Raw genomic sequence first — 27,139 nt, 5'->3', positions numbered from 1 at the left:
TATACACACACACACACACACACACACACACACACACAGACACACACAAACAAACGCACACACAAACACATGCACACATACATAGGCAGTGGTACACAGAGGCACATACACACAGGCACACACACACGCACGCACACAAATACACAGGTACACACACACACACAAACAAACGCACACACACAAACACATGCACACACACATAGGCAGTGGTACACATAGAGGCACATACACACAGGCACACACACGCAACGCACGCACGCACACACAAATAGACAGGTACACACACAGACAGGTACACACACACACACAAACAAACGCACACACAGACACACGCACACACACTCACACGCACCCACACACACACAGGCACATGCACACACACCCATGAAATACTTATGCTTCATTTAAAGGAATCTGAACAAATGGAGCCAATATTCCTCGACACGGAGCCCCGGGCCAAAAGTGCTTCATTAGTGTGACTTATACTGACAGATAGTAATCTAGAATTTATTTATTCCAGCCATTAGTTATTAGTGGTGGATAAACATGTAATCCCACAGCACAGACCAGTGTGTGTCTGGATCCCGACAGTGATCTGAATGCTAATGCAGCCCACAGTCTCAGATCCGTGGTGAACGTCATACACACTCAATGACCAACACACACATCCAGTTATCAAAGCAACTACCTGAAACCTACAAGTGTACGCTTACACCAATCAGAGAGTCGAAAAAAAGCTATAAAATAGCTCTTTGGCTCCGCCCACTCCCATGAAGCACTGCGAATGACTCTCAAAATACTGAAATGTTTGTATCCATTATGCATATTTTGTAATAAACGTAAAATATATTGTTTTTAAACATAATCAGCATTTGTAAATAATGATTAAAAAGAAAAAGAAAACTACCGGAAACAGTGTCCCGCTGAAAAAGGGGACGGGCACTGTTGCACGCTATAGCAACCACATAGCAACACCCTGGCAACCACCCAGAACACCATAGCATCAGTGCAAAAAGTTTCGTAAAAGAAGGTGCCACTTACATTCTCTTTGGAAATATGTTGCTATGGTTACATTCATTACGGAGTTAGAGATGAAGACTGACTGTTCATACGGACATCATTCAATCCACTCTGGTCTGCGATTGTATGTAAACGACCATTTAAAAGGTCACAATTAAAGGTGCAGTCTGTAAGAATGACAGCTAGTGGTCGAAATGGGTACTGCAGTCCAAATCGTTGTTTCCCCCGCCTCCTCAGACTCGACGCTCACGCGGGTTGCCAGTTTGAGGACACGCAACAGGAACGAGCGCAATTGACAACGAAAGCCGAGGAGACTTACAGACTGTAAGTTAATGGGTTGATTTATCCGCGTTTTAATATGCTCTCGATCATAGAGATTTTTAGACGGATATCGAGGCTTTTTAGGTTGTGTGGAATCTGCAATCTCTGACCCAGTTTGTTTGCTCGTTTCCATGGCTGCGATACGCTGTGTTTCCTGCCAACTGGCATCCCGGGGTGACGAAATACTATTGGCTGAACTGGCAGTGGGCGGAGTCACACAGACCAAAACAAAAACCAACTGACAACACGGAACGTGTAAAATAATAAATAAAATAACTGGCTGTAGAAGTATTTTTCCTAAATATCTGCAAACATATTATGGTATTTTTATGATTTAGTAGAGTAAAAAACATTACATACAGCACCTTTAAATACAGCTTTCAATCTCAAACTCTAATCTCAAACTTTAAGCTATACTGTATGAGAACAACACAACACATTACATTTGGTTCCATTATTTTCACACACACACACACACACACACACACACACACACACACACACACACACATACATACACAAAAATCACTGACTGCTCTTGACTGAGCAAATTTGTAACTTTAAGAAGGATTAATTAGGCTAATAAGGATGTTTAGTCTTATTTCATTACTGACTGTTTACTTCTCTTTAATAATGTTTTAAATATGTATATTAGTTAGGCTAGTAGTTCGGCCAGCAAAAAATATTTATGGCCGGTACATTTTCTTAAGTCACTGGCCATTGGCAGGTGTGGCAAAAGGTTTATACACACACATATATATATATATATATATATATATATATATATATATATATATATATATATATATACACTTTTTATTTTAATCCAGTCCTCACATAAACCTCATAGATCTTCTGTAGCTCCGCCCCTTTTCAGCGCTGCGCTCGTCTTCCGGTTTGTGTTTCCACCGCATGAAGGTAAGATCTTACGGATTTATTAATGAATCGCTTGTTTTAAAATCTCCCCGGTCTACTTACATTTATGACATCCACATCAAGCATTTCAATACTCATGATAACTTTCATTAACTCTACAATAAGTTAATCCACTTCATCAGCTAATTACTCTTTGACAGCGATGCTATAAAGAGCTACCAGAAGTTCAAACACAAAATTGTGAAGATGGCTGCACGCTGGTTTCTGTGGCGCATACGGTCTGTAGCCTATAATTTCTGATTTTCATCAAGGCACGCACACGCACACGCACACACACACACACACACACACACACACACAGATAGCGGGTGATTAAATGCTAGATTGAATACCATAACCTTTCATAGACCATCAGCTCATTGTGTATTTACACAACGTCTCATCCGGGAACATCTCATCTCCCATAGAGACCGTGAACGCGCGTGCAAGAGAGAGAGAGAGAGGAGAGAGAGAGAGATCTATGAATGAATAACATTCATGAATAACCATTGTTTTACCCTGAAGACACACAAACAAACTCCTACTAAAGAAGAGGACAAAAGCATTTTCTCTCTCATTCACGTTTGTTTGTAAAGGCTAATGCACTTCGCGTTTTATTTATTGCATATCATCAAACCAACAAAATTGAAACAGGTGGGAAAAAAAAATCCCACAGACACACAATCGGAGGAACCCAGAAATCATGACCAGAAGATCACAGAGACGCAGTTACCAACCACCTAGCAACCACACAGCAACGTACTAAAAAACACCTTAGCAACCCCAAAACAAAGCCCTAGCATCATACCAGCAAGTTTTCCATGTGAAAAAAAAAAAAAAATGTAGAAAGCATAGTTAGATTTGACTGCACACACATGCACAGTCCGCTTACCTTTGCGATAGTTGTCCTGTTTGCCCTGCATGGAGAAGGTTCCCATGATGAGACCCATAACTGCGTCTGTGGCTACACACACCTGTAGCATGAGACAGCAACTCGCTCAGATCAGAGCGAAACGTGTGTTTGTTGACGGTACTTCAGCGTGTGTGTGTGTGTGTGTGTCTGCGCTCACATCATAGATCCTTCCTCCCTCTCTCTCTCTCTCTCTCTCTCTCTCTCTCTCTCTCTCACACACACACTCCTCTTTTCTCTATCCTCCTCCATCAATGCATATTAATCTTTCTCTCTTTCTGTCCGTCCAAATCTCTTTCTCTCTCTCTCTCTCTCTCTCTCTCTCTCGTTCTCCCACCCTGGAGAGAAATAGAAAGAGTGCGAGAGAGAGTTAATTTCAAAAAGGAAGAGGATGACGACGACCAGGGAATGAGAAAAACCTCAGGAGACAGAAACTCTCTGGCAGAGGAATAAAGAACAGAGGAAGCGATTCTGGTGTGCGTTTCAGCGTGTGTGTCGTCATCCTAAAGCAGAAACAACAACCCAACCTTTTAGACAAAAGTAAAAAACACATCTCTCAATATTCGTTCATTTCGCAGGGCTCAACATGAAGCTTCTCCAGCGGATTAAGGCAACAGAATGTGAATATAACAATTGAAACGAATAGATACTTCCTCAGGTCATTAATAACAGTATATTAAAGGTGCAGTAAGCAATTTCTGAGAAACGCTGTTGATATTTCAATTCACCAAAGCAAACACGCCCATACCCAAAAGAATCACACCCCTTTTTTGATAGCTCCGCCCCCAAATTCAAGAACATGCTATGCAACACAGGCACCTCCCCCCTGATGAGAAGACACGCCCCTTACAGTTGATTGGCTGCAAGTGTGTTTCGGCGCTCGGTTCGATCCACTTTCAACAGCATTTCTAAGAAATCGCTTATAACACCTTTAAGGTTACAAGTTTTCGGAAAGGGTATGTTTAAATGTGTAAATGATGCATAATCTAATTAAATATGCACTAATTTGCATACATTTGAACATATATTTGAACATTGGGAAACGGCAGGTTAAAAAATCTCGTTTTATTCTGTTGACATATTAGAGTTTTTACTGAGTGGTTTTGGGGATTTTTGAATCAGAAAATACTGTCAACAGCCTGAAAATTTTTTTTTTATAATAATTCACCATGTTTTTAGGAATAAAATATTCTATAAAAATCAGGCGAATAATACATGATCAAATCCAAAGTAAAAAAAACTTCCGAATATAATTGAAGTGTATTTGTATTATAATTGAAAAGTACAGATGCAAATAGATAAGTGTAACAAACTAAACACTTAAATGTGTATTTTGGATGTTTTAGACATGTTATAGAAGCAAAATAGCCCCAAATCTTACAATTGATCACGAAAAAAAATATTGTTTTGACTGTAGTGTCTCTTGCCTTAATTGTCCGAAAACTGAAAAAACTACACTTGTCACAAAAGATTTTTGGTTTTACAAATGTTGCACACACACACACACACACACACACACACATATACCATCCAGTAAAATTTGATTTAGCTGTACTTGAATAATTTAACTTAATGACTGTAATCTTCTGCTGAGCCGCTTTACAGTTGAAATTGAAGTAGTAATTATAAATAAAATGACTGATTCCTGAAATTAAAAGACTTTGTGACTCTTAAAATGAATAAGTCATGATGACATATATCAGCAAAATAAGTTTATTTTATAGATTTTACCAGATTCATCTAATTTTTAGTCAGTTTAATATCATTTAAGTTGAATTGACTTACATAGGCAAGCTAATTGTACTTTATTTAATTTTGTTACATTGTATTATTTACATACTGTTTTAATATTTCATATTTTGATTTACCTTTATTTTTATATTTTAATTAAAATGTTAGTTTTAATAATTGTATGTGCTTTTACCATTTTTATAATTTATTTGTTATTTCTATTTCTATTTAACTTTAATTTACTTTTATTCCAGTTTTAGTAATATCAGTACCTCAACATAAACTTATTTTAGTGTAGTTAGTTGACAAGGCAACATTTATAATTTTTGTATTTATATACAAAATCTAATATTTATATTTTTCTTTTATTTCAGTTTTATTACAATTAACAATTAAAAATTTATAATAGTTTAAGCTATACCATAACAACTGGTTTTTATGTTTATTATTATAAAGCTTTTTTAAAGCATTTTGAATAAAGCAATATAAATTAAAGGAGCAGTATGTAAGAAATGTATTTCAATTAATCATAAAATGGCCCTGATATGTCACTAGACATTAAGAAATCATGTTCATTTCAAATACTTATATCACTGACAACAGTAGTCCGGCCAGGATATTGTCATTTAAAAGGTGAAGTTGCAGCCCTCAACTGATGTTGATGTTGTCATGCTGTGTTTTGGCCTGATGCTCTACCTTCCACCTATCTACCAATCACGAAGTCAGTAGTGTTTCGGCATCCGGGTTGCCAGCTCAGCTCTAGTTACCACAGCTGTAGCTACAAACGTTCGTGCTGGATTCTGCAGCCTATCTGGCAACCTCGAGTCAGGGGGGAGGGGGAGGGGATACATCGCTCTACAGTAATTTGAAAGTGATTGCAGTACCAGTTTTGGCCACAATCTTACATACGGCTCCTTTAACATCAAAACTATATAACGTGAATTGACTCAACAACAAAAAAACACCAAAGAACTTAGAAGGGGAAAAGGATAAAATGTGAAAACTTAAATTTCTGTCGGTCCAAAAGTAATAATTACTTCACAGAAATGAAAACAAAACCAAAACCTTCAATTGTGCTAAAGATTCTCATTTACTTTAATACGTGCCTCAAACAAAACCTCTCAGACTTTGTCAAATCCATTGACTGATTTTGTTTGTAGCTTTTGAGATGTAGCCATTTTGTGCAATATGCATAAAAAAAAAATATGGGAATGATCTGTCTAAGGCTGAGACAAAACAATATGAGCAAAGCATCAAAGCAAAGACTGTGTTTGATAGTTTTTTGAGAACTAAAATCTCACTTTGCCATTGGGTTTATTGATGTTGTTTCAAGTTTATCTCAGTTGTGTTCAGAGCAAAACTCAACACAGACCAAAGATAGACACTGTGGATGAAACCCGGGTGAAAGAACAGTTTGAAAATAATGAAAATAAAATTATACACTTGAGAACAGCTTGTCTGCTTTGCACAAGTCTGTTCTCTGTATATCCGTTAGACTATAATTAGTGGACTTTAAAGGGGTGGTTGATTATGATTTGACTTTTCTAACTTTAGTTAGTGTGTAATGTTGCTGTTTGATCATAAACAACATCTGCAAAGTTACGACGCTCAAAGTTCAAAGCAAAGGGAGATATTTGCTTTTAAAGAAATCGCTTTTTAAGGACTACAACAAACGGCTGGTAGAGACTACACCACATTCATCCCGGGTTAGTGACATCACTAACCCTAAAATTTACATAAACCCCGCCCCCTGAAGACGATTTATCATCTGTCGGACACACGCTTTGAACATCTTCTGGACTGAGGCAGATGTGAGCTTTATTTTATGCCCTATAATATATATTTAATTCAAACTGAAATATTGATATTTTGAGAATGAATGTTTCAGTCTGTCCTGAGGGCTGTTGGGTTGCATGGGTGTCCTGTCACACTGCGTGGGCTATGAACGTACATCACAACTTCACAAAACAACACATTCTCACGCAAAATGCACCTACAAATGACAGAGAGTTTGTGAAGACAGAAATGTAGAGAATCAGGGCACTAGAACAAGACTGCAACTAAACCCAGCTCCAAATGTTCTGCACTCGCTTTATACTGTATAGAAATGGCATGATATATAAACCGCATTTAAAGCTGCAATATGTAATTTTTTCCGCCACTAGGGGTCGCTAACCTCTTACAATAACAAAGACGTAGGTTGATGACGCATAAGCGGAATTATGGATCTTGTCGTCATGCCGAAGGATCTAATAATGTTTATGGATGAGTGAATACACTGATGTGTTTAACATGACTGTGGAATGAAGCAGGACGCGAGTGCTAATGAGAGACAGATCTCAGCGCCACACGCGAGTCCCGCGGATATAAAGAGATGAGGACGTTTCATTCTACCGAACTAACTTACCCGCTAGTGCTGAATAACACTCACACAGGGCAGTTTATTAGACGAATGAAACTTGTGAGGGAACGCAGCGCTGTTTCACTTGCTCTACACGATCACACTAAACTGCATTTGAGTGTGTTGAACGTTATAATGTTATTCTGTGTGTTAGCTTGTCTGTATGAGACTAGCAGTGAGCTAGATCAACATTAGAGTAACATACTGATCATATTCTAACATTTCATCATGTTGAGCTGTATAACATTGATTAGTTTTATGTACATTAGCTCACCTCTACATCTGCGCGTCTCTGTCGAGTTTAAGTTAGTCGTGGACGCTAGCTCTCGGCATCTCTAAAACGCCACGCTGATATTGATCTCGTTTTAGTTCTCCTTTTGTCCCAAAGTCTGCTTGCCCTGGTCCATAATGTTTGAACGAAACAACAACAGCGTGAGCGTGCGCTAGACGTAACGCAGTTGTCCACGTCTGTCACCATGGTTACTATGGTGGCAGTACGAGCGGAAACCAGGGATAACGCGGATATTACGTCATTGACAGGCGACAAGTGAACCGGGACGAGACATTATTTAAAATTGGAATTTCTCTGAAATTAAAAATCTTTGAGAACTTTTTGGATGTTGCAAGTACACAACTCAACTGCAGGAAATATATCACACTGTGCGAGTGAATTTGGGATATTTTATTACAAAATTCGTACATATTGTAGCTTTAATCAACGTCAAACAAATTTGACTTTTACATGAGAGGTTCTTTTTAGTGAATGGAGAACATGCAGCACGATCAGAGGAGTCTGATTCACGAACAAATAACTCTTATGAGATTTTAGTGAATCAAAACTATACAAGCATGGTCCAGAGTAGTCGGACTCACAAACAAATGAGTCGGTTCTACTTAAAGGATTAGTTCACTTTCAAAAAAAATTTTGCTGATAATTTACTCACCCCGATGTCATCCAAGATATCCATGTCTTTCTTTCTTCAGTCGAAAAGAAATTAAGGTTTTTGAGGAAAACATTCCAGGATTTTTCTCCATATAATGGACTTCAATGGCAACCAACGGTTTGAAGGTTCAAATGTCCGTCTCAATGCTGCTTCAAAGTCTCGACACGATCCCAGTTGAGAAATAAGGGTTTTGATCGGCCATTTAAAAATTTATATATATATATATATATATATATATATATATATATATCACAAATATATATATATTAACCACAAATGCCCGTCTTGTACCATCTCTGAGATGCATTACCTCATCATGTTGGAAAGGTCACAAAAAAATAAAAAAAATTATATTAATAAATGAAAACAAAGATGTTGGACGATTTTGAAGTTGGAGGAGAAAATGAGATGACATTTTTCACCCTTCCCTAACTTTTTGAACCGGAGTACACAGACAAATAACTTAGATGGCGTGACCTTTCCAACATGATGACGCAATGCGTGGCGCATCTCAGAGATGATACACGACCAGCATATGTGGTTAAAAAGTATATTTATTTTTATTTATTTTTTTGAAAATGGCCGATCGTTTCGCTGGATAAGACCCTTATTTCTCGACTGGGATCGTGTCGAAACTTTGAAGCTGCATTGAGACGGACATTTGAACCTTTAAACCGTTGGTTGCCATTGAAGTCCATTATATGGAGAAAAATCCTGGAATGTTTTCCTCAAAAACCTTAATTTCTTTTCGACTGAAGAAAGAAAGACATGGATATCTTGGATGACAAAAAAAAATTGAAAGTGAACTAATCCTTTAATGAACCAAAAACATTAGTGTGAGTCGTGACCAGTCCAGTATGATTCCCAAACAATTTACTCGAACGAACTGGTTCTTTTAATGAATACATGTTGTGAATTAGTCAGATGATTCATTCACTGAACTGAATCAACATCTGACTCACAGGACACACACACACATGGGAAGAACCGCTGTGAAGTGTTGTGTTAAATCCCTCGAGAGGTAAAATGTGACCCCTCCCTGACAGCAAACTTTAATTAATCACATTAATGATGACAAATTACCATTTTTGTTTCAAAGACAAGCACTCCCTGCAGGCAGAGATATAGCCTAATGAAGTACATCTGACTCGCTGAATACTAACATCCTCCTGTCTCATCAGAAAAACGCCTTTGAACAATGATTAAAAAAAATAATGTTAATATTTAATTGGGTATCTCAGTGAAAGTGTAGCTGGCAGAATCTGCATCCGATTCCTAACACTGCAGATGGGTTTGATATTAAGATTTCTTGGCTATAAATCCGCAGTGCGATATGTCGCAGACATGCAAATAATATCTTCTTATACACTTCTTCATAATTTGTGAATTTAGGTGACGCGATCCTCTGATCTGAAATCAGTGTGGTTTTTTTCAGACTGACTCTTAATTATATAAAGCGTATAGCTTTAAAAGTTAGACACCAGTTTTATCTTGATCTGCTTGGTTTTTATTTATTTATTTTTAACTTTTTTTCATGGCAAATACCTTGGTAAGTTCCTCAATAGTCAGGAATGTGAAAAATAAACGTTCTTCATGTTTAACATCTATGTCCAATATACATGCAGACTGCGTTAATACAAAAACTTTCAGTTTAAAAATAGTCATCTAATCGGGCCATATTATTATATAATAATTATATATATATATATATATATATATATATATATATATATATATATATCACTATTTGTGAAATTTGTCATTTTTCACAAATCAGAATGTTAGACACTCAGCAAAGGGTTAACTGAACAAAATTGTACCGTGAAAATTTCATACATCAGAAAAGTGAAGTTAAGGATTTAGGAAAGGGTTAACGGACAAAAAATGTAAGCCTACCGTGAAACCTTTCACAAATCGGAATAGTGAAGTTAAGGACTCAGTGAAGTGTTAAAGGGATACTCCACTTTTTTTGGAAATAGGCTCATTTTACAACTCCCCCAGAGTTAAACAGTTGAGTTTTACCGTTTTCGAATCCATTCAGCCGATCTCCGGGTCTGGCGGTACCACTTTTAGCATAGCTTAGCATAGATCATTGAATCGGACAGGACCATTAGCATCTCTCTCAAAAAAATGACCAAAGAGTTTCGATATTTTTCCTATTTAAAACTTGACTCTTCTGTAGTTACATCGTGTACTAAGACCGACGGAAAATGTAAAGTTGCGATTTTCTATAACTCTGTGGGAGTTGTAAAATGAGCCTATTTCCAAAAAAAGTGGAGTATCCCTTTAACTGAACAAAATTGTACCATGAAAATTTCATAAATCAGAAAAGTGAAGTTAAGGATTTAGGAAAGGGTTAACGGACAAAAAATGTAAGCCTACCATGAAACCTTTCACAAATCAGAATAGTGAAGTTAAGGACTCAAGAAAGGGTTAACCAATAAAACTGTACCGTGAAACCTTTCACAAACCGGAATAGTGAAGTTAAGGACTCGAAGTGTTAACTCAACAAAATTCTACACTGAAAATTTCATAAATCAGAAAGGACTCAAGAAAGGGTTAACTGTCCAAAACTGTGTTGTGGAATATTTGTTGGAAATAATGTTGGTAACCAGCCAGTTGACGGTAGGCATTGACTTCCATAATATTTTTTCCTACTATGGAAGCCAATGGCTACCATCTATACAGCAATAGCAATAGCAACTTTTTTTATATGGCACAGTTAAAACAACACAAGTTGACCAAAGTGCTTTTCAATGTAACACAGACCACAAAAAGAGAAAAAGGACTAATTTGAAAAAGAAACATCACGTAGGCAACACATATAATAAAATTGTCACTGATTAAGCTATTGAAAACAGATGTGTTTTACACCTGCACGCTCATACACACACACACACAGTAGCAGCGTCTCTTAGGCAAACTATTCCAAAGTTTAGGCGCTGTTACAGCAAAAGCGCGATCTCCTTTTTGATTTCAATGTGTCCTGGGTATTATGAGTATCTACTTCAGAATCTCAGACAGGTTTGTAACAACATGAGGCTGAGTAAATTATGAGAGAATTTTGGGGCGAACTATCCCTTTAAATAAATCAATTGTCAAAAAGAAAGGAAACCGCAAAAACATTAATGTTTTAACAGCACTATCCACTAATAACCACATAGGTCTGAACAGCAATGTCAAAAGACACTTTTAATTAAAGTGTCTTGTCAAACAGATGTCAGGTTTAATTGGCCTGTCATTATAAATAATGACGCACTTTCCGCCCTCTAGTGTTTGAAAAGGGAACATCACACTCAATCACACAAAAGCACACACTGCCACCCAGCGGCAGACTCGGAAACTACATGCTGCAATTTCACCGCCAACAACACTACAGCGAATTTTAATAAACACACATTCAATCACACTTTATATGTAAACCCCAATTACAGAAGCCCTTTAAAAAAATTAAACGAAACTTTTCATTCATCAAAAAATGCAGATTGTCCAGGCACTTGCGATGCACTTATGGCATCCTCTTGTGAAAATGCTTCTCACCAGAGTCAGGCAGACCTGACAATCAATGAAGGGATGTGAAGCATGTACTTACGGTAGACATGATGAATTCTGCACACAAAAGTGAATTTATATCGTGGCGTAATCCAGTCAGTGTCAAATGTTTATTTTAGCCTTTGTCTCCCTGACTCGTGTGCTAACAGTGCATCTCTGAAGTATCATGAGAGGAGTGGGCGTGACAGGCGGCCTGAAAGTTGCCCCTGATTGGTCAGATAGAGTGAGTCTAAATAATAATTCTCATATTTTAATTATTTCGTTAGACTGCAGTTCTATTAACATGTCTAGGTGTTATTACTCTGGCGTATATGAGGCAGCGCGTAGACGGCGTTGTCACGTGATCCCTGTTACTTTTCTCAGCGGTGGTCAGAATGCATCAATCACTGTCGCTTGCGATTACAGATTAATGTTTACAATAATTAGGACCGAAATCTACACTACACGAAGCCATACATCATCTCAAACATCGCTACTTTTAAAAATAAATAAATAATGCTATCTTGATAACCCAACAGCTAAATTAATGTTCTCATATACGAAGCAGCGGCAACATTCTTAATTTATTAGCACACACACACACACACACACACACACACACACACACACACACACACACACACACTATAGTACCGTCAAAAAGTTTGGAAACATTACTTTAATATTTTTAATGTTTTTGAAAGATGTTTGTCTCTTTTGATCATCAAGCCTGGATTTATTTGATTAAAAAAAACAGTAATATTGTGAAATAGTATTGCAATTTAAAAATGGTTTTCTATTTTAATATATGTTCAAATATAATTTATCTCTGTGATCAAAGCTGAATTTTCAGCCTCATTGCTCCAGTCTTCAGTGTCACATGATCCTTCAGAAATCACTATGCTTATTTATTATCAATGTTGGAAACAGTTGTGCTGCTTAATTTTTTTCCTTTTATAACCTGAGATACTTTTTTCAGGATTTTTCAAGAACAGCATTTATTCAAAATACAAATATTTTGTAACAAACAAATGTTTGTTTCCAACATTGATAATAACTGAGCATCAAATCATCATACTAGAATGATTTCTGAAGGATCATGTGACACTGAAGACTGGAGTAATGATGCTGAAAATTCAGCTTTGATCACTGGAATAAATTATATTTTACTATATATTCACAAAGAAAACAGCTCTTTTAAATGTTAATAATATTTCACAATTTTACTGTTTTTTTGTTTTTGTTTTTTTGTTTGTTTTTTTGATCAAATAAATGCAGGCTTGTTGAGCAGAAGAGACTTCTTAAAAATAGTAATGTTTCCAAACTTTTGACCGGTATGTATACAGTAGCGAGTAGCCTATACATATATCTAAAATATGTATGATTGCTGAATGCATCCAGTAGGTGTCAGTGTAAACTCGACTCTTCCTCCTCCTGCTGTTTACAGGCACTGAGTAAAAGCTGCGAGTTTAAAGGTAAGATAATAGAGTGTAAGTAATGCGCGATTACAGGCTTTCCCACTGACTGCTTGAACACACACATTTAAACCAGATCAGTTCTGCTAAACCTGCTCGTGACAGAACCCAGGGCACTTAATCAAACATAAAATACGTGCCATACCGTGGAGAATGAATCCCATGCATCAGACAGGCTGAAATGGAAAGTAAAGGAGCTGGAAGTGAATGAGGAGAGGAAGGAGAAGCTGAAGAGGATCAGGGAGTTTCTTCATTCTGCAGGGAATCGAGAATCATTAAAACCAGCAGGACTTGAGAACTGGATTCAGTGACAGAGCTGATGGGTAAGATATAAGGAACATGTTGAGTGTTTCTTGATCTTTCAGTCACACTGAGTTTAGTAAGAAATGTTCTCAAAGATTTCAAGATATTGACACTCACAGAAGTGACACTCATATGTTATGCTATGTCCTCTGTAGTGGACATCAGGACTCGGTTGTTTAAAAAATAAAATGACATGAAATTATATGTATAGGCAAAAACAATGGGATTTTTATTTTATTTTTTCAATCACCAATAAATTTGGGGGTTTCAGGATTTTTTTTTTTTTTTTTTTGGTAATTTGGCCATAAATTAATATTCCCATTCAATGCAATGTATCTGTATCTAATGTGCACATTAATGTGTTCTTGGAGCAACATTTAATGAAAAAAGAAGTGTAATAATTGGAGTAATAATTAGCAACATTTTAATAATGATATCTAATATTTCATAGGAATATTGATGTATAATTTATTTCCATATTCACTTGTTGTGTCTCCCATAATGCCTGATAAACATGATGTAAGTCCTGATGTCCTCTACAGTGGTTCTGGAACAGAAAGTCATTTTTTGATTTGAAACCCCGTAACGTTTTCCTGAGGTGTTGGTTTATGCAATACAATTTGAAAAGCAGTCCAATTTAAATGATAATTACAATATATTATCATATGTAGAGTGCTACACTTGATCACTAAATTAATGTCAGACATTTTTAAAGACCAAGGAGAAGTTGTTTTCATGGTGAAACCTCCAAACATTTGGTGTCTCAGAAAAGCCCTGTCAGAGAAATTCCCTCAAATATAATGTCCACTACAGTGGACAAAAGTCTGTTCCCGGGTCCCAGGAGGATATGTCTGCTTTCTATAAATACAGAACACACACACACACACACACATACACACACACACACAGGGCTGTCAGTCTGGGTCTGGATGATATCTGCTCATATCTCCTGAGGTTACTGCTCTTAAAAGGCAACAATGCAAATACAACTTCACACACTTTCAACGCCAAGTGAAATCACACCACAAACAGACACATATGCTGTTAAAGCCAGAGTTGTGATGTGTGTGTGTTCCCTGAGGGCATGGACATAAAACACACACACACACACACACACACACACGACTGTCTGTGCTTCAGCTCCGGCTCCACGGGGAGCTCATGTGTACAATCTGAATCTGAGGAAATTACATTACTCCAGAGTCATCGAGTGTAAGTGTGTGTGTGTGTGTGTGTGTGTGTGTGTGTGTGTGTGTGTGTGTGTGTGTGTGTGTGTGTGTGTGTGTGTGTGTGTGTGTGTGTGTGTGTGTGTGTGTGTGTGTGTTCAATGCAGCACTTATAGCCTGAAGTCACACAAACAAATACATTTTACTATATCAGAAGAACAGAATGAAACTTGCTTAGTGAATGAATGTACAGTATGTGTGTGTGTGTGTGTGTGTGTGTGTGTACAGTACATGGTCACATGATGCAGAAGTCTTTGCCTGAAGGTTTACAGCAAAACACAGTGATTGTGTGTGTGTTTATTTACATAATGGTATTTACTAGTAATCTAAATGGGGGCATAGACTACTTTTGTTTTATATACAGCTATAGATGCTATAGCCTACAGCCCTAACAGAAAATGTTCGGCTTTTTTACATTTTTTTAGAAAATGTGTTTTGCTGTACTGTTTTTACAGATATAGAAATCTCCAAAAGGAGGTGTTTGAGAGATTTGGTCAGGTTTAGCTCACTTCTGGGTACTAATTTGTCCCCAAATAATGGTTAGGTACACACACGGGCTAAAAAAACATGAGAGAGAAAAAAGAAACGACATAAAAGCATCAAACATTTCATACAAATCTATTAAATAACAGACATTTACAGGTTTCAAAAACACACTAATAAATTATTATTGCTCAGCGTTTAGCGTCTTTCATAACTCACTGAAGCATCAACTTCAGATGTTTCTCCGAAAAATTCCTTCTGGGACATAAAATAGACGCAACCTAAACCTTCCCGTCACAGAAAACGTTCTGCATCTTTACTTTTTCAAAAAGCAACACTTAGTATGATTATTAATAATCCACTTTCCTCATAGAGACAATCGGCTAGCTCCCCGTAGGTGATCGATCTCAGGTGTTTCTCAGTAAATACTAACATACGCATAAATCCAGACAATTTTGATCTTGTCAGGACATTTTTTGGTCCCAATGAGGGAAAACAGATTATAAATCATATATAATGTTTTTTGAAAAATGTAGAAATGCAGAGAGTGATGGGTAGGTTTAGTGTAAGGGGAGAGAATATACAGCTTGTACAGTATAAACATCATTATGACTATGGAGAGTCCTCATAAAACCCAACATGTGTGTGTGTGTGTGTGTACTTGTACAACTATCTTTGTGAGGACCAGTTTGAGTTTTAGACCATTGGAGGGAGGACAAAGAGAGTAAAGTGAGGACATTTTGGCCGGTCCTCAGTTTCTGAGAGCCTTTAAAGGCCTGTTTGAGGGTCAAGACTTGGTTTTAGGGATAAGGTTATAATGAGGTCAAGGGTCAGGGTTCGGGTTAGGCACTTAGTTGTGATGGGTGAGGTTAGGGTAAGCGGCTAGAGATTGCATTGTGTCAATGAATGTCCTCATAAAGATAGATGTACAAGAGTCTGTGTATGCGTGTGTGTGAGTGTGCGTGTGTGTGTGTGTTGTATTTAGTGTTTTCCTTTAATTCTGTCTGACAAGTGGCAGTAAAATAAGATGGTAAATCAAAGCAGTAAAGCAATCGCTCTCACACACACACACACAATGTGTGATCACTCCCATATCTTTGCTCACACGTAAAACACACACAATCTCATCTTGTAAACAGCATCATTACCTCTATTTCTCCCACATGACACTCACTGTGCACGACTCAGAAACACACATAAATGTAGTCATCACTGTTTGTCACCCAGCAGTCAATATACGTCACTGTAAATATGAAAGCAAATGTGTACGGCGTTCCTCAGATGCCCTGGAGAGACACCCTGTGAAGGGCCCTCGAATATCCTGCTGTGTTTAAATGAACTGAACATCCGACAGTCTTCAGCGTTCCTTCAGAAAGTAAGGTTCTTCTGCTGTCTGTCCTTTATTAAAGAGGTTATTAATGTGTAGTTTTAAATGTAGTGTTCATTTTGAATTGTGTGCTGTATGCTGTGCAATTTTTGTACTCTGTACATTTTTGTGTTTGTGTACTGTTTGTACATATTTGCAAAGGTTTTGAATGTATTATGTGTTGTATGTACACCTGTGTATTTTGAATTTATGTACACAATTATGTATGTTTACATTAAATGCTAGACTCCCCCAATATATAGTTTGTAATTTAAATATATTGAAACATATATACAAATAAACAATCTGTATTTGAAAACAATGTGTATTTTATTTATTAAAATAAGGTAATAAATCAAAATAAATATTTTACTCAACTGGAGTTTAACCCAATGCGTTGGGTTAAAATAACCCACAGTTGGGAAGGTGCTGTACCAACCCATAGTTGGGTTATTTTTAACCCAACGTTTTTCAGTGAGTAGAGGTTCTCCAGAAGAAACCAGCTGTGTGACAATCTGAGACACAAATAATGCCTCTGAAACCTTGTCATTGAGACTGATGAATCTAAGCTCTCAATACCACCAAACACATGCAATTAATGCAGATTGAATACACTAAAAAAAAATCACTCAGAAAACAGTACATTGTACAAAGAATTACAAAGAAATGGCACGTAAAAAAAAAAAAAAATTCATCCATATTTATGTAATGCACCTTTAAGTTAATTATGCACACATTTTCATACCTTTAATGAGTGTTCCAGTCACCAGTCTGCTCACAGACAGAGCAAACTTCACTAACCCGTGTTTGCAGCGCCTGGCACAGCCGGACATCCTCACAATGTTAAATCCCCAAACTAGTTCAATATTCCGCTCAAGAGGAGATTGGACAGTCAGCGGAGGGGAACGGAGTAAAACAGGAGCATCAGGAGGGAGATGCGAGATTCAGGAGCTCAGAGAACCGAGGCGAGCTAAAGTTAGATCCGCACGAACTCGACTGAGGGTTTGGTTGTTGTGTGAAATCCTTCACCTCTTCTCTGTTCGTTCTCCAGTTTCCGCTCAGATGAAGGACGCACTGAAATCAATGAAGAGACGAATCGATGAAGCGCCGTGAAATAAAAAAAGTACAACTTTCCTTAAAAAACATCAACTTGGAAAAATGAAGAAAGAAAGAAAAGGACAGGAGAGAATGAATAATCGCTGAGTGGACCGAATGAATAATTAAAGAATCTCAGAGTCCATCTGATGAAGAGTGATGATCAGCTGCAAACTGACGCACAGCACGACTTCATACGCTTTTATTCCCACCCTCTGCTCTCTCTCTCTCCCTCTCTCTCTCACACACATACACACACACACATCCTCACCCTCTCACTCTCTCTCTGACTCACTCTCTCTCTCACACATACACACACATCCTCACCCTCTCTCTCTCTCTCCACCTCTCTCTGACTCTCTCTCTCTCACACACACATAAACACACCCTCTCTCTCTCTCTCTCTCCCTCACACATACACACACACACACACCCTCTCTCTCTCTCTCTGTCTCTCTCTCTCCCTCACACACACACACACACACACACACACACACACACACACACCCTCTCTCTGTCTCTCTCTGACTCTATCTCTCTCTCTCACACACACACACACACACACACACACACACCCTCTCTATGGAAGCAGATTAGTCTCAAATATAATTCACGCAAAAAACATGATTCACAAATGCGTAGACAATTTCACATGCATGAAACCTAATTCACGTGCGTGAAAAAAATATATATAGCCTATTCACAAAAAGCAATTCACATGCACAAAATAAAATTATATACTCAAAAAATACATTTCACAAATGCAAAACACAATTCGTAGATATACAACTGTGCACAAAAACCTTTGAATGTTTAAAATGTACGAGTGTATCCTTGCATTTGAATGTGCAAATCGTCATTCAAGTACGAATCGCCTTAGATATGTGTGTGTGTGTTTTTGAGACTTTGCTGGCAGCATAACACTCGTAACACAGAGCAGTCGTACTCTTTAGCCAATCAGATTTAAGCTTATCAATCGACCAATCAGTATCACGTGAGGGCGGGCCTACCTACATGTTACGTCATCAGCTTTCGACCAGTGCATGGCTGAGCAGAGGTAAGTGCAGTTAATCGTTAATTTCTGTGTTAACTGAAGTTAAAGAAGTTTGAGATCAGTTGAAGCAATAGTTTATGAACTATTAACTGATGTAAGCAAGTGTTGTTGTAATCAGATGTCCCATATCGTGTCAAAAATGAAGAAGAATGATGCTTGTTTTGTTGTATTTTAGCTGCAGGTACAGACAGCTCTCACAGCTACAATCACGCTAATGATTGCAAAACCATCATCTGTGGTCAATACCCATCGAGATTGTTCTTTAAATAGTGAATAGACCTATTTTAATGAGGACCCAGTGTTTTTTTGCCATTTGTGTATGATGTTAAATTATTATTAACACTTGTTTCCCTGCATTTTATCAGGATTACTCACCTTTGGTGTGACATCTGGATAGCAGTCACGAACATCTTAATTCATGTTGTTTCTTAATTCTCTTTTATACTTTTTTTTTTTGTATTTGTCTTAATTGGTAACACTTTATTAAAACGTTTCATTAGTTAACATGAACTAATAATGAACTGCACGTGAACAGCCTTTATTATTTTTTGTTAATGTTAACATTTACTAATACTTCATTAAAATCTTGTTAACATTAGTAAATGCACTGTAAACTAACAATGAACAGCTGTATTTTTAACTAACGTTAATAAAGATTAACAAACACAGCAACAAATGTATTGCTCATGGTTATTTAATACATGAACTAATGTTAACTAAGTTATTGTACCTTATTGTAGAGTGTTAGCAATATATTCAACATGCATTTCCTTATGTTTTGTGCTGTATTGTCATCGCAAGGTTTTTAAATAAGTTTTTTTATTGTCATCTTAAGGTCTAAGGACAATATTGTGAAGCATTAATTTTACTTTGCCTAGTAAAATAGGCAAATCAGATTTTATGCTGATAAGACAAAGCTACTTGTCATAGAGAGGCAATTAAGATTATGCGACTAAGATTACTCAGTAAACTCTATTCAAATACCATCACTTAATTTCCCACGTCCTCTGTCTGCAACTCTTGTACTATAGGGTTTTAGTACTTTAAATATCAGGACAAAATCTTATATGTCCTAACAGAGAGGTCTACTGATGACCGGACTGAACACAATTCATTTGTTAACTTTTCACATGATGTATTGCACTTATATTTATATACTCTAAAAGCAAAGTACACTCTGACGGGATCTCACAACTCCTGAAGAGACGTATATTTCTCTGTACTGAATATTGTGCTTCACAGTTTAGACTGTCAGTTCATGATCTTCATATGTAACAGGAACATTAATCATGATCAAGTCATTTTATATATTTTATTCCCAAAGGATTCAGAAACTTTCAAATTAATAAAACGTATACATCAAATTGAACTATGTCTGAATCTTTTAATTCTTACAAGGACATTTAATAATGCATGCATAGCAAGGCTTTATTCCTAAAGCGTGTACATAGGCTATAGTCCGCAGGAGACAAATTAATACAGTAACAATGCATCACTTTCAACCACTTGTTGAAACAACTGTCAAAATGGATGGCTTGCAACATGACTGTTTTCAAAGAATTACAGTAGAAATGGTAAGATCACAGTACTGGTTGTCTGCAACTTCATACATCATCTGTCTTGGAAATCTGAAACAATAAAATTACATAATATATGCAGATCAAAACATGTATCCTATTTATGCCAGTCATTACATTATCATCAGTTGAATGTGTGGTGGACAGGACATGAAAATCCATCAATACTAAAAATAAATGTTTATGTTCACATGTGGACTAAACAGCAGTTAATAAACTATTGCTTCAAATGATCTCTAACTTCTGAACACAGAAATGAACGATTAACTGCACTTACCTCTGCTCAGCCATGAACTGGTCGAAGGCTGATGACGTAACATGTAGGTAGGCCCGCCCTCACGTGATACTGATTGGTCGATTGATAAGCTTAAATCTGATTGGCTAAAGAGTACGACTGCTCTGTTACGAGTGTTATGCTGCCAGGAAAGTCTCAAAAACTCACACACACATATCTAAGGCGATTCGTACGTGAATGACGATTTGCACATTCAAATGCAAGGATACACTCGTACATTTTAAACATTCAAAGGTTTTTGTGCACAGTTGTATATCTAAGAATTGTGTTTTGCATTTGTGAAATGTATTTTATGAGTATATATAATTATATTTTGCCTATGTGAATTGCTTTTTGTGAATATATATTTTTTTCACGCACGTGGATTTTTTTTGTGTGTACGTGAATTAGGTTTCATGCATGTGAAATTGTCTACGCATTTGTGAATCATGTTTTTTGCGTGAATTATATTTGAGACTAATCTGCCTCCATACCTCTCTCCCTCTCTCTGACTCTCTCTCTCTCTCACACACACACACACACACTCCCCCCCCCCCCCCCCCTCTCTCTCTCTCTCTCTCTCTCTCTCTCTCTCTCTCTCTCTCCTCTCTCTCTCTCTCTCTCTCTCTCTCTCTCTCTCTCTCTCTCTCTCTCTCTCTCTCTCTCTCTCTCTCTCTCTCTGTGCTGCAGAGCACCGTTTCACTTCCAGCACTGTAATGTGAATGGTTCCTCCTGGGTTGATAAGGTTCAATATTACGGATGTGCCTGCATGGTATTTTTCTCTACTGTATCTCCTCCCTCTCTCTTACATTCTCTGTCAGTCTTTTCTTTCTTTAAGAAGGTTTTGCATGGATGGAGGACATCACTGCGGTTAGTGATGAGAACCACTGAAATGATACACTCTGTTCTGCACTGTATTGTTAAGAAGAAGCAAAAAGTAAATGAATAAGTGATGATTGGTTTAGTGAAACCCTCAAGATCCCAAATACATACATATATATATATATATATATTATGATATAGCTATTATATGTTAGAACTATTAGGCTATATAGAATAATCAGTTATTATACCTTGCAAATGCCATGAGTGTATAATGTGCATATAAATAGCCCATTCATACGCTTCCATTTGTACATAACTGTAGCCTACATACATCTGTAAATAGCATATCTGCATACGTAAGTCCGTCTATTGTGTTTTTTTTTTTTTTCTGTATTTTATTACTGGATTGTATTGCATATTTTTTATTGTGTTCCATTTTATTGCCTTTAGCCCCATGTATATCTGTACTTTTTCAGCACTTGAAGCTCCTGTCACCAAGACAAATTCCATGTGTGTGTGTGTGTGTGTAAACCAATTTGCCATTAAAGGTGCAGTAAGCGATTTCTGAGAAACGCTGTTGATATTAGAAAACATGATCACAGCCTTGATAGCTCCGCCCACTAATTCACAAAGGCGCTATGCAACACAGGCACCTCCCCCATCATGAGTGGACACGCCCCTTACAGCTGATTGGCTACAAGTGTGTTGTGGCGCTCCGTCCGATCCACTTTCAACAGTTTTTCTCAGAAATCACTTACTGCACCTTTAAAGCTCATTCTGATTCTGATTAAAAAGAATAGTTAACAAATAAAATGTACATGAAATTTGAAATATGTGACTGCATTTTTATAGTTACTTTTAAGTAAATGTAAAAAAAAAAAGAAATTATGAAATGATTTGATTTAAACTTAGTTTTGCAGAGTCTATACATCTTCAATCCTTTTTCCAAAACGTGATTTGTCTAACCCTGATTTTCGTATGAAATTGCGTATATGTCACTCGTCCATGCGTGTCTTGTCATATCCACAAATAGGGAAAAGTTGCTTTGGCTAATCTGACGAATGTTTTTAATAAAACGCCGAACTGAGGAGATTCTTCTGGCAAAAAAACAGAACGCGACAGAGCTCGTAATAAAACAAGAATCAACATTAGCTCTGCTTTTCAGAGATGGCATAAACTGAAGGATTGGAAATGTTGTAAAAGCGATGCAGAGATGATGGCGTTTTTATTACTCAACAGGTGTTAGGTAACAGATAAATTGCCATATAGCTCTCAAACATAGTTCATTGTAAAGCATTATCTATTGTGAAGATCATTCTGGTTTAAATGGTACTTTTAATGGGTAAAGCTACAGTAACATAGTCAGCTTGAGATCCTTTCCATCTAAACTGGTTATATCTGTTAAGGCTATTAGTGAATGTTTTATGAGCAGTAGGAGAACCGTATTCATCCGCACAGTCTCACACAGAGCCGAAGCACAACCAAAACAATGTTCTTCCGCAAAATGCATGCAGTTTTGTTTTTTAACCACTAGAGGGCCAAATGTTACATAGTGTAGGCCTACCTTTAATAAATAGAATGTTAATGTAAACATGCAAAACATATTGAATGGGTTTTTGTTAATAGTGTAAGTTTTATTATTTTATTTATTTTACCTAAAAAAACATATAAATGTCAAGCAAAACTGGAACGATAAGGGAAGACCGATATGTGTATTTTTACTGGACTCACCATGTGATTTTAGCTTGTTATATTCCTCATTTGTAAGTCGCTTTGCACTGTAAAAAATAAAAAGTTGAGTAAACTTAAAAAAGTGAAGCAACCAGCTGCAAAGCATTTTTGAGTTTACTCAACTTCAGTGGTCGAAGTTCATCCAACTACCAGTCCAACTCAAAGAAACGAGTAAGCACAACTACAGAGGTCCTGAAGTTCAGTAAACTCAAAAAAGCTTTGCAGCTGGTTGCTTCACTTTTTTAAGTTGATTCAATTTTTAACTTTTTTAAGTTGATTCAACTTTTTTACTTTTTTAAGTTGATTCAACTTTTTCAAATATCTCACCCAGATACTTGTACAGCCTTCACATTAAGAATCCAAATGCAGGGAGTAAACCATACTGTAAATACAACACAATACAAAAGACATTGCTATCATTACAGAACTTATTTATTGACAAATATTCTGCAAAACAACACATTTTCTATTTGCATTAGGTACACATATTTTAAGGTGATGAAGTTCTATTCCACTCTTCAAGATTTATAAAAAAAAAAAAAAAAACACTATGCACAAAATTAGAGTACAAACTGGAATAAATAAATGCTCAACCTTACAATTATCCATATGGATTGCAGCTACTTGGACAATCTTTTGAAGGACTATGCAAAAAAAAAAAAAAAAGTGGAGCACTTTAGGTCAAGATAAATAAACGTTTTTTTTTTCTAAACAAACTAAACAATTTTTTTCTTAACCAGTTACTACTGGTGTATTTTAATGCTTTAGAATAGTTAACATTGGGGCCATAAATCAAGCCAAAGAGGAGAGTAACAACTGTGGCAAAGGTCTTGCACATTATCTGGCCCAAACTGCTCTTATAGTACTACAGAGAGGCACCTTATATTTGGGTTTGAGTGGATAGTGGCAACATCATCTTCAACGATAGTTAAGGTCCTCATCTTCTCCCCTTGTGAATGTCTTCTGGCTCTGTGTCCTGCAGTAGAAAATAAATCAGCATAAAATTAGGGTCATTTTTTTATTGTATTGAATTATGTTAGCCCACAGAGTGTTCCTAAAGGTATGCTCATGTAACTTCACTTGAAAAGTAAAGGTGGTCATGTTTTTTAAGCATGTTCAAATTCAGCCATAGAGCTAAAACTGATAAACGGAAAACATTTTCCCAACTCCAAACAATGCCATATCAGCACTGATGTGATTGCCTGTGGCATTCGTCCACAGCAGAATCCACGGCCATTCTGATTTAATGTTTTTTTTTTAGTTTTAGTTTAGTTATTTTAGGTCACCCAAAATCGTACATGTATTAAGGCACACATTCTGTTCATCACCCAAAACTGGTCATATTGCATCAGTGAAGATTGGTTTAAATCACTAGAGTCACATGGATTACTTTCATGCTGCCTTTTCTTGTTTATATCTCCTATATTCATATTCTTTCATATTATATTAATTTTATTTACTCTGCTATTGCTACATTACTGTTTAACCTTATGATTGTGCACTGTATTGTTTTAACAGGTTAGATATCAGAGGGAATGTCTCCGGACAGTGTTGTGAAGCAGTAATTTTCCACTGTCTTTGCTTTGGTAAAATAACAGCTTGTTGAATTTGTGCTATCAGATGAAGTCAAACTGATCACTGAGAAAGTTTCAACTACAATTATTTAATAAAGTAATTTTTACCATGACTTTGTCTGTTGATGATAAGTTTTGTATATCACACAAAACCTATCTCTTAACAGCATCTGGTAAATAGGTGAAATATATCAGGTGTGAGTGTATATGCTGATGATCTTCTTACCAGGCAAGTCTTCGGGATGTTTCCAGACTTTTCCCTCATAAACAAAGGCAGACCTTTAAGAGTTGTAGACTTTCTTTGAGGAAGCACATTGGAGTTTCTGTGTCTGAAAGACAGAAAAACAAATATGGAACAAGTTATATACAAAGTGAATCATGGGAATTACCTTGAAAAAGAGATGGCACCATTCAGCCTTTAACCAGAGAGATATGATCACATGCAAAATAATTACTTGATGATCAAGTGAGGATCTTCATCTCCACCACTTGCTCTGTACAACTAGATGTGTATTCATTTAACTAAGAGAAAAAGGTGCTCTTCGGATCAGTTTGTGTGATACTGTAATACTCAGCAGAGACCCTAAAAAAACAAAAAAAAAACATTGTTGAAACAGTAAGAAACAGTAAGTAAATTCAGTTCAACTCACCTGATCTTTTAAAAAATAAAGGCCACTGTTAGCACATCCAAGGATCTTGTCACTGTACTGATGTTCTTTAGTCTAAAAAGGACAATACAACAGAACAAAGATACATAATTTTATTAAACAAAACAACAACAAAAAAATCAGTTACAGTTAGTAGTTAATTTAACATGTAGCAAAAATAATACAGAAAATGAATAATCAAATGGAAAAAGAATCAATGCATAGGTTTCACTGTATTTACAGCGATTTTGTCTTTTGTTAATTGATTAACATTAAGGATTTAGCCTAATATTTAAGGATACACAATATTTTTATCCTATTCACTTTAAAACATACCGCACACATACTACCCATTCTATTATTTGATATGCAAAGCTAACATACATATTTTTAACATAACACATTAGTTTTGCATAGGCTTCTATTATTACATTTTTCCTCTAAATTGTATTGTATTTAATTATATTGCACTACTGTAGAATGACTGAGCCTCAACCTAAGCATGTACAAATTGTAACTGAAATTTGTATACGTGACAAATAAACTTGAAATTAAATTGAACGGACTGCGGTCACTTTAAGAGCTCATGGATCTAATACTGAAACATCTAGGTTTCACCAAATTGGTTATGTTCACTTAAGACATTGCCGACTGTGTTTACTTGAATACTTTTTTTGTTTTGTTTTTTGTTATTGACATAATTGTATGTGTATGTCATTATTAAATCGCAATACGCCACGAAAGATAGCTGAATTCGCACTCAGATTCTGTCCGAGTCCGAGAGAAGCGGCAGAATGTCTCTCAATCAGCGCAAGCACCGCATTTAAGTCTTTATTCACGACTTACTGAGCTTAACATTTTTAACATCTTTTAAACACCATGCACGTCCTTGTCCTTCTTTTTCAAGCATGTTTCCTCACTCTAACGTTAGTCTGGGTAACTTTAGCACGTTAAGTAGCAATGTGCTACGTGGATAATCTCTAACAATAGAAACTTATCGTCACCACAAAATATATCTTTTAACATAATACTATATTTTATAAACATATGTGTACAATTTATAGCCTATTTTCATTCATAAAGCTTAAAGAAAACTTACCGCAATCAGATGAAATCCAGTCCCTTCGATAGCGTGGTTGGAGGAGGAAACCCCAAGTAACGTACAGCGAGACAGACTGCGCATGCGCGATGACGGGAAGTTAAACGTTCGAACTATGAAATCAAAATATTAAGTTTTCTCAACTTAATTGTTTGTGTTTATTGGACAAAATAGTAGTGCACTTGCAGTTAAATAGTTTTTATAAGTAAACTCAACATTGCAGTAAAAAATTTGCCCACTCAACTTAAAATTTTAAACTGAGTTAACAATTTGCAAGTTGGATTTTTTACAGTGTGGATAAAAGTATCTGCTAAATTAATAAATGGAAAGGTAATCAGGCTCTGCTCATTTATCTGTTGATTTGGCTGCATAGGTCTAGTTTGTCTTGGCCACGTTTAAACTTTAGTACACTGCAAGAACCACTAAGATTCCCAGGAGAAACCAATACTTTCCAGTCGCTGGATGTTAGGATGCAAATCAGATCAGAATTGCAGAACAGCAGGAATCTCAGAGGATCTGTTAGTGTCATATTCTATCCATCCTAAATAGTATACAGGAGGATTATAGTATGCCAAAGGTGCCCAGATGGTGTACTATTTCCATTGGGTTTTCAAAGGGTGCATATGATTTTGGGCTC

General features: G+C 36.6%; 1 protein-coding gene and 1 long non-coding RNA gene across 5 annotated transcripts in view; both read right to left on the bottom strand.

Annotated features, from left to right (window-relative positions):
- Positions 1-18,075, bottom strand: part of kcnip1a (Kv channel interacting protein 1 a) — a 64,770-nt gene extending 46,695 nt beyond the window's left edge. The window contains exon 1 of one of the 4 annotated variants that reach the window (XM_084430586.1): positions 17,372-18,075. In XM_084430586.1, the coding sequence (XP_084286712.1) occupies positions 17,372-17,459 (88 nt within the window). In that variant the 5' untranslated portion in view covers positions 17,460-18,075. Of the gene's footprint in view, positions 1-3,148; positions 3,409-17,371 lie in introns of those variants that run through there. The other 3 variants (XM_084430587.1, XM_084430584.1, XM_084430588.1) reach the window with 3 other exon arrangements.
- A 5,758-nt stretch (positions 18,076-23,833) lies between these two features.
- On the bottom strand, positions 23,834-26,785 carry LOC311303868. The gene is made up of 3 exons (XR_014629845.1): positions 25,212-26,785; positions 24,983-25,085; positions 23,834-24,158 (listed from the first exon to the last, which is right to left on the bottom strand). It is a non-coding gene; the product is annotated as an uncharacterized lncRNA (long non-coding RNA).
- Between the last annotated feature and the right edge of the window lie 354 nt (positions 26,786-27,139).

This window comes from Rutilus rutilus (genome assembly GCF_951802725.1).
Source record: "Rutilus rutilus genome assembly, chromosome: 14".
NCBI lineage: Eukaryota > Metazoa > Chordata > Actinopteri > Cypriniformes > Leuciscidae > Rutilus > Rutilus rutilus.
This window is presented reverse-complemented; position numbering and strand designations above follow the sequence as displayed.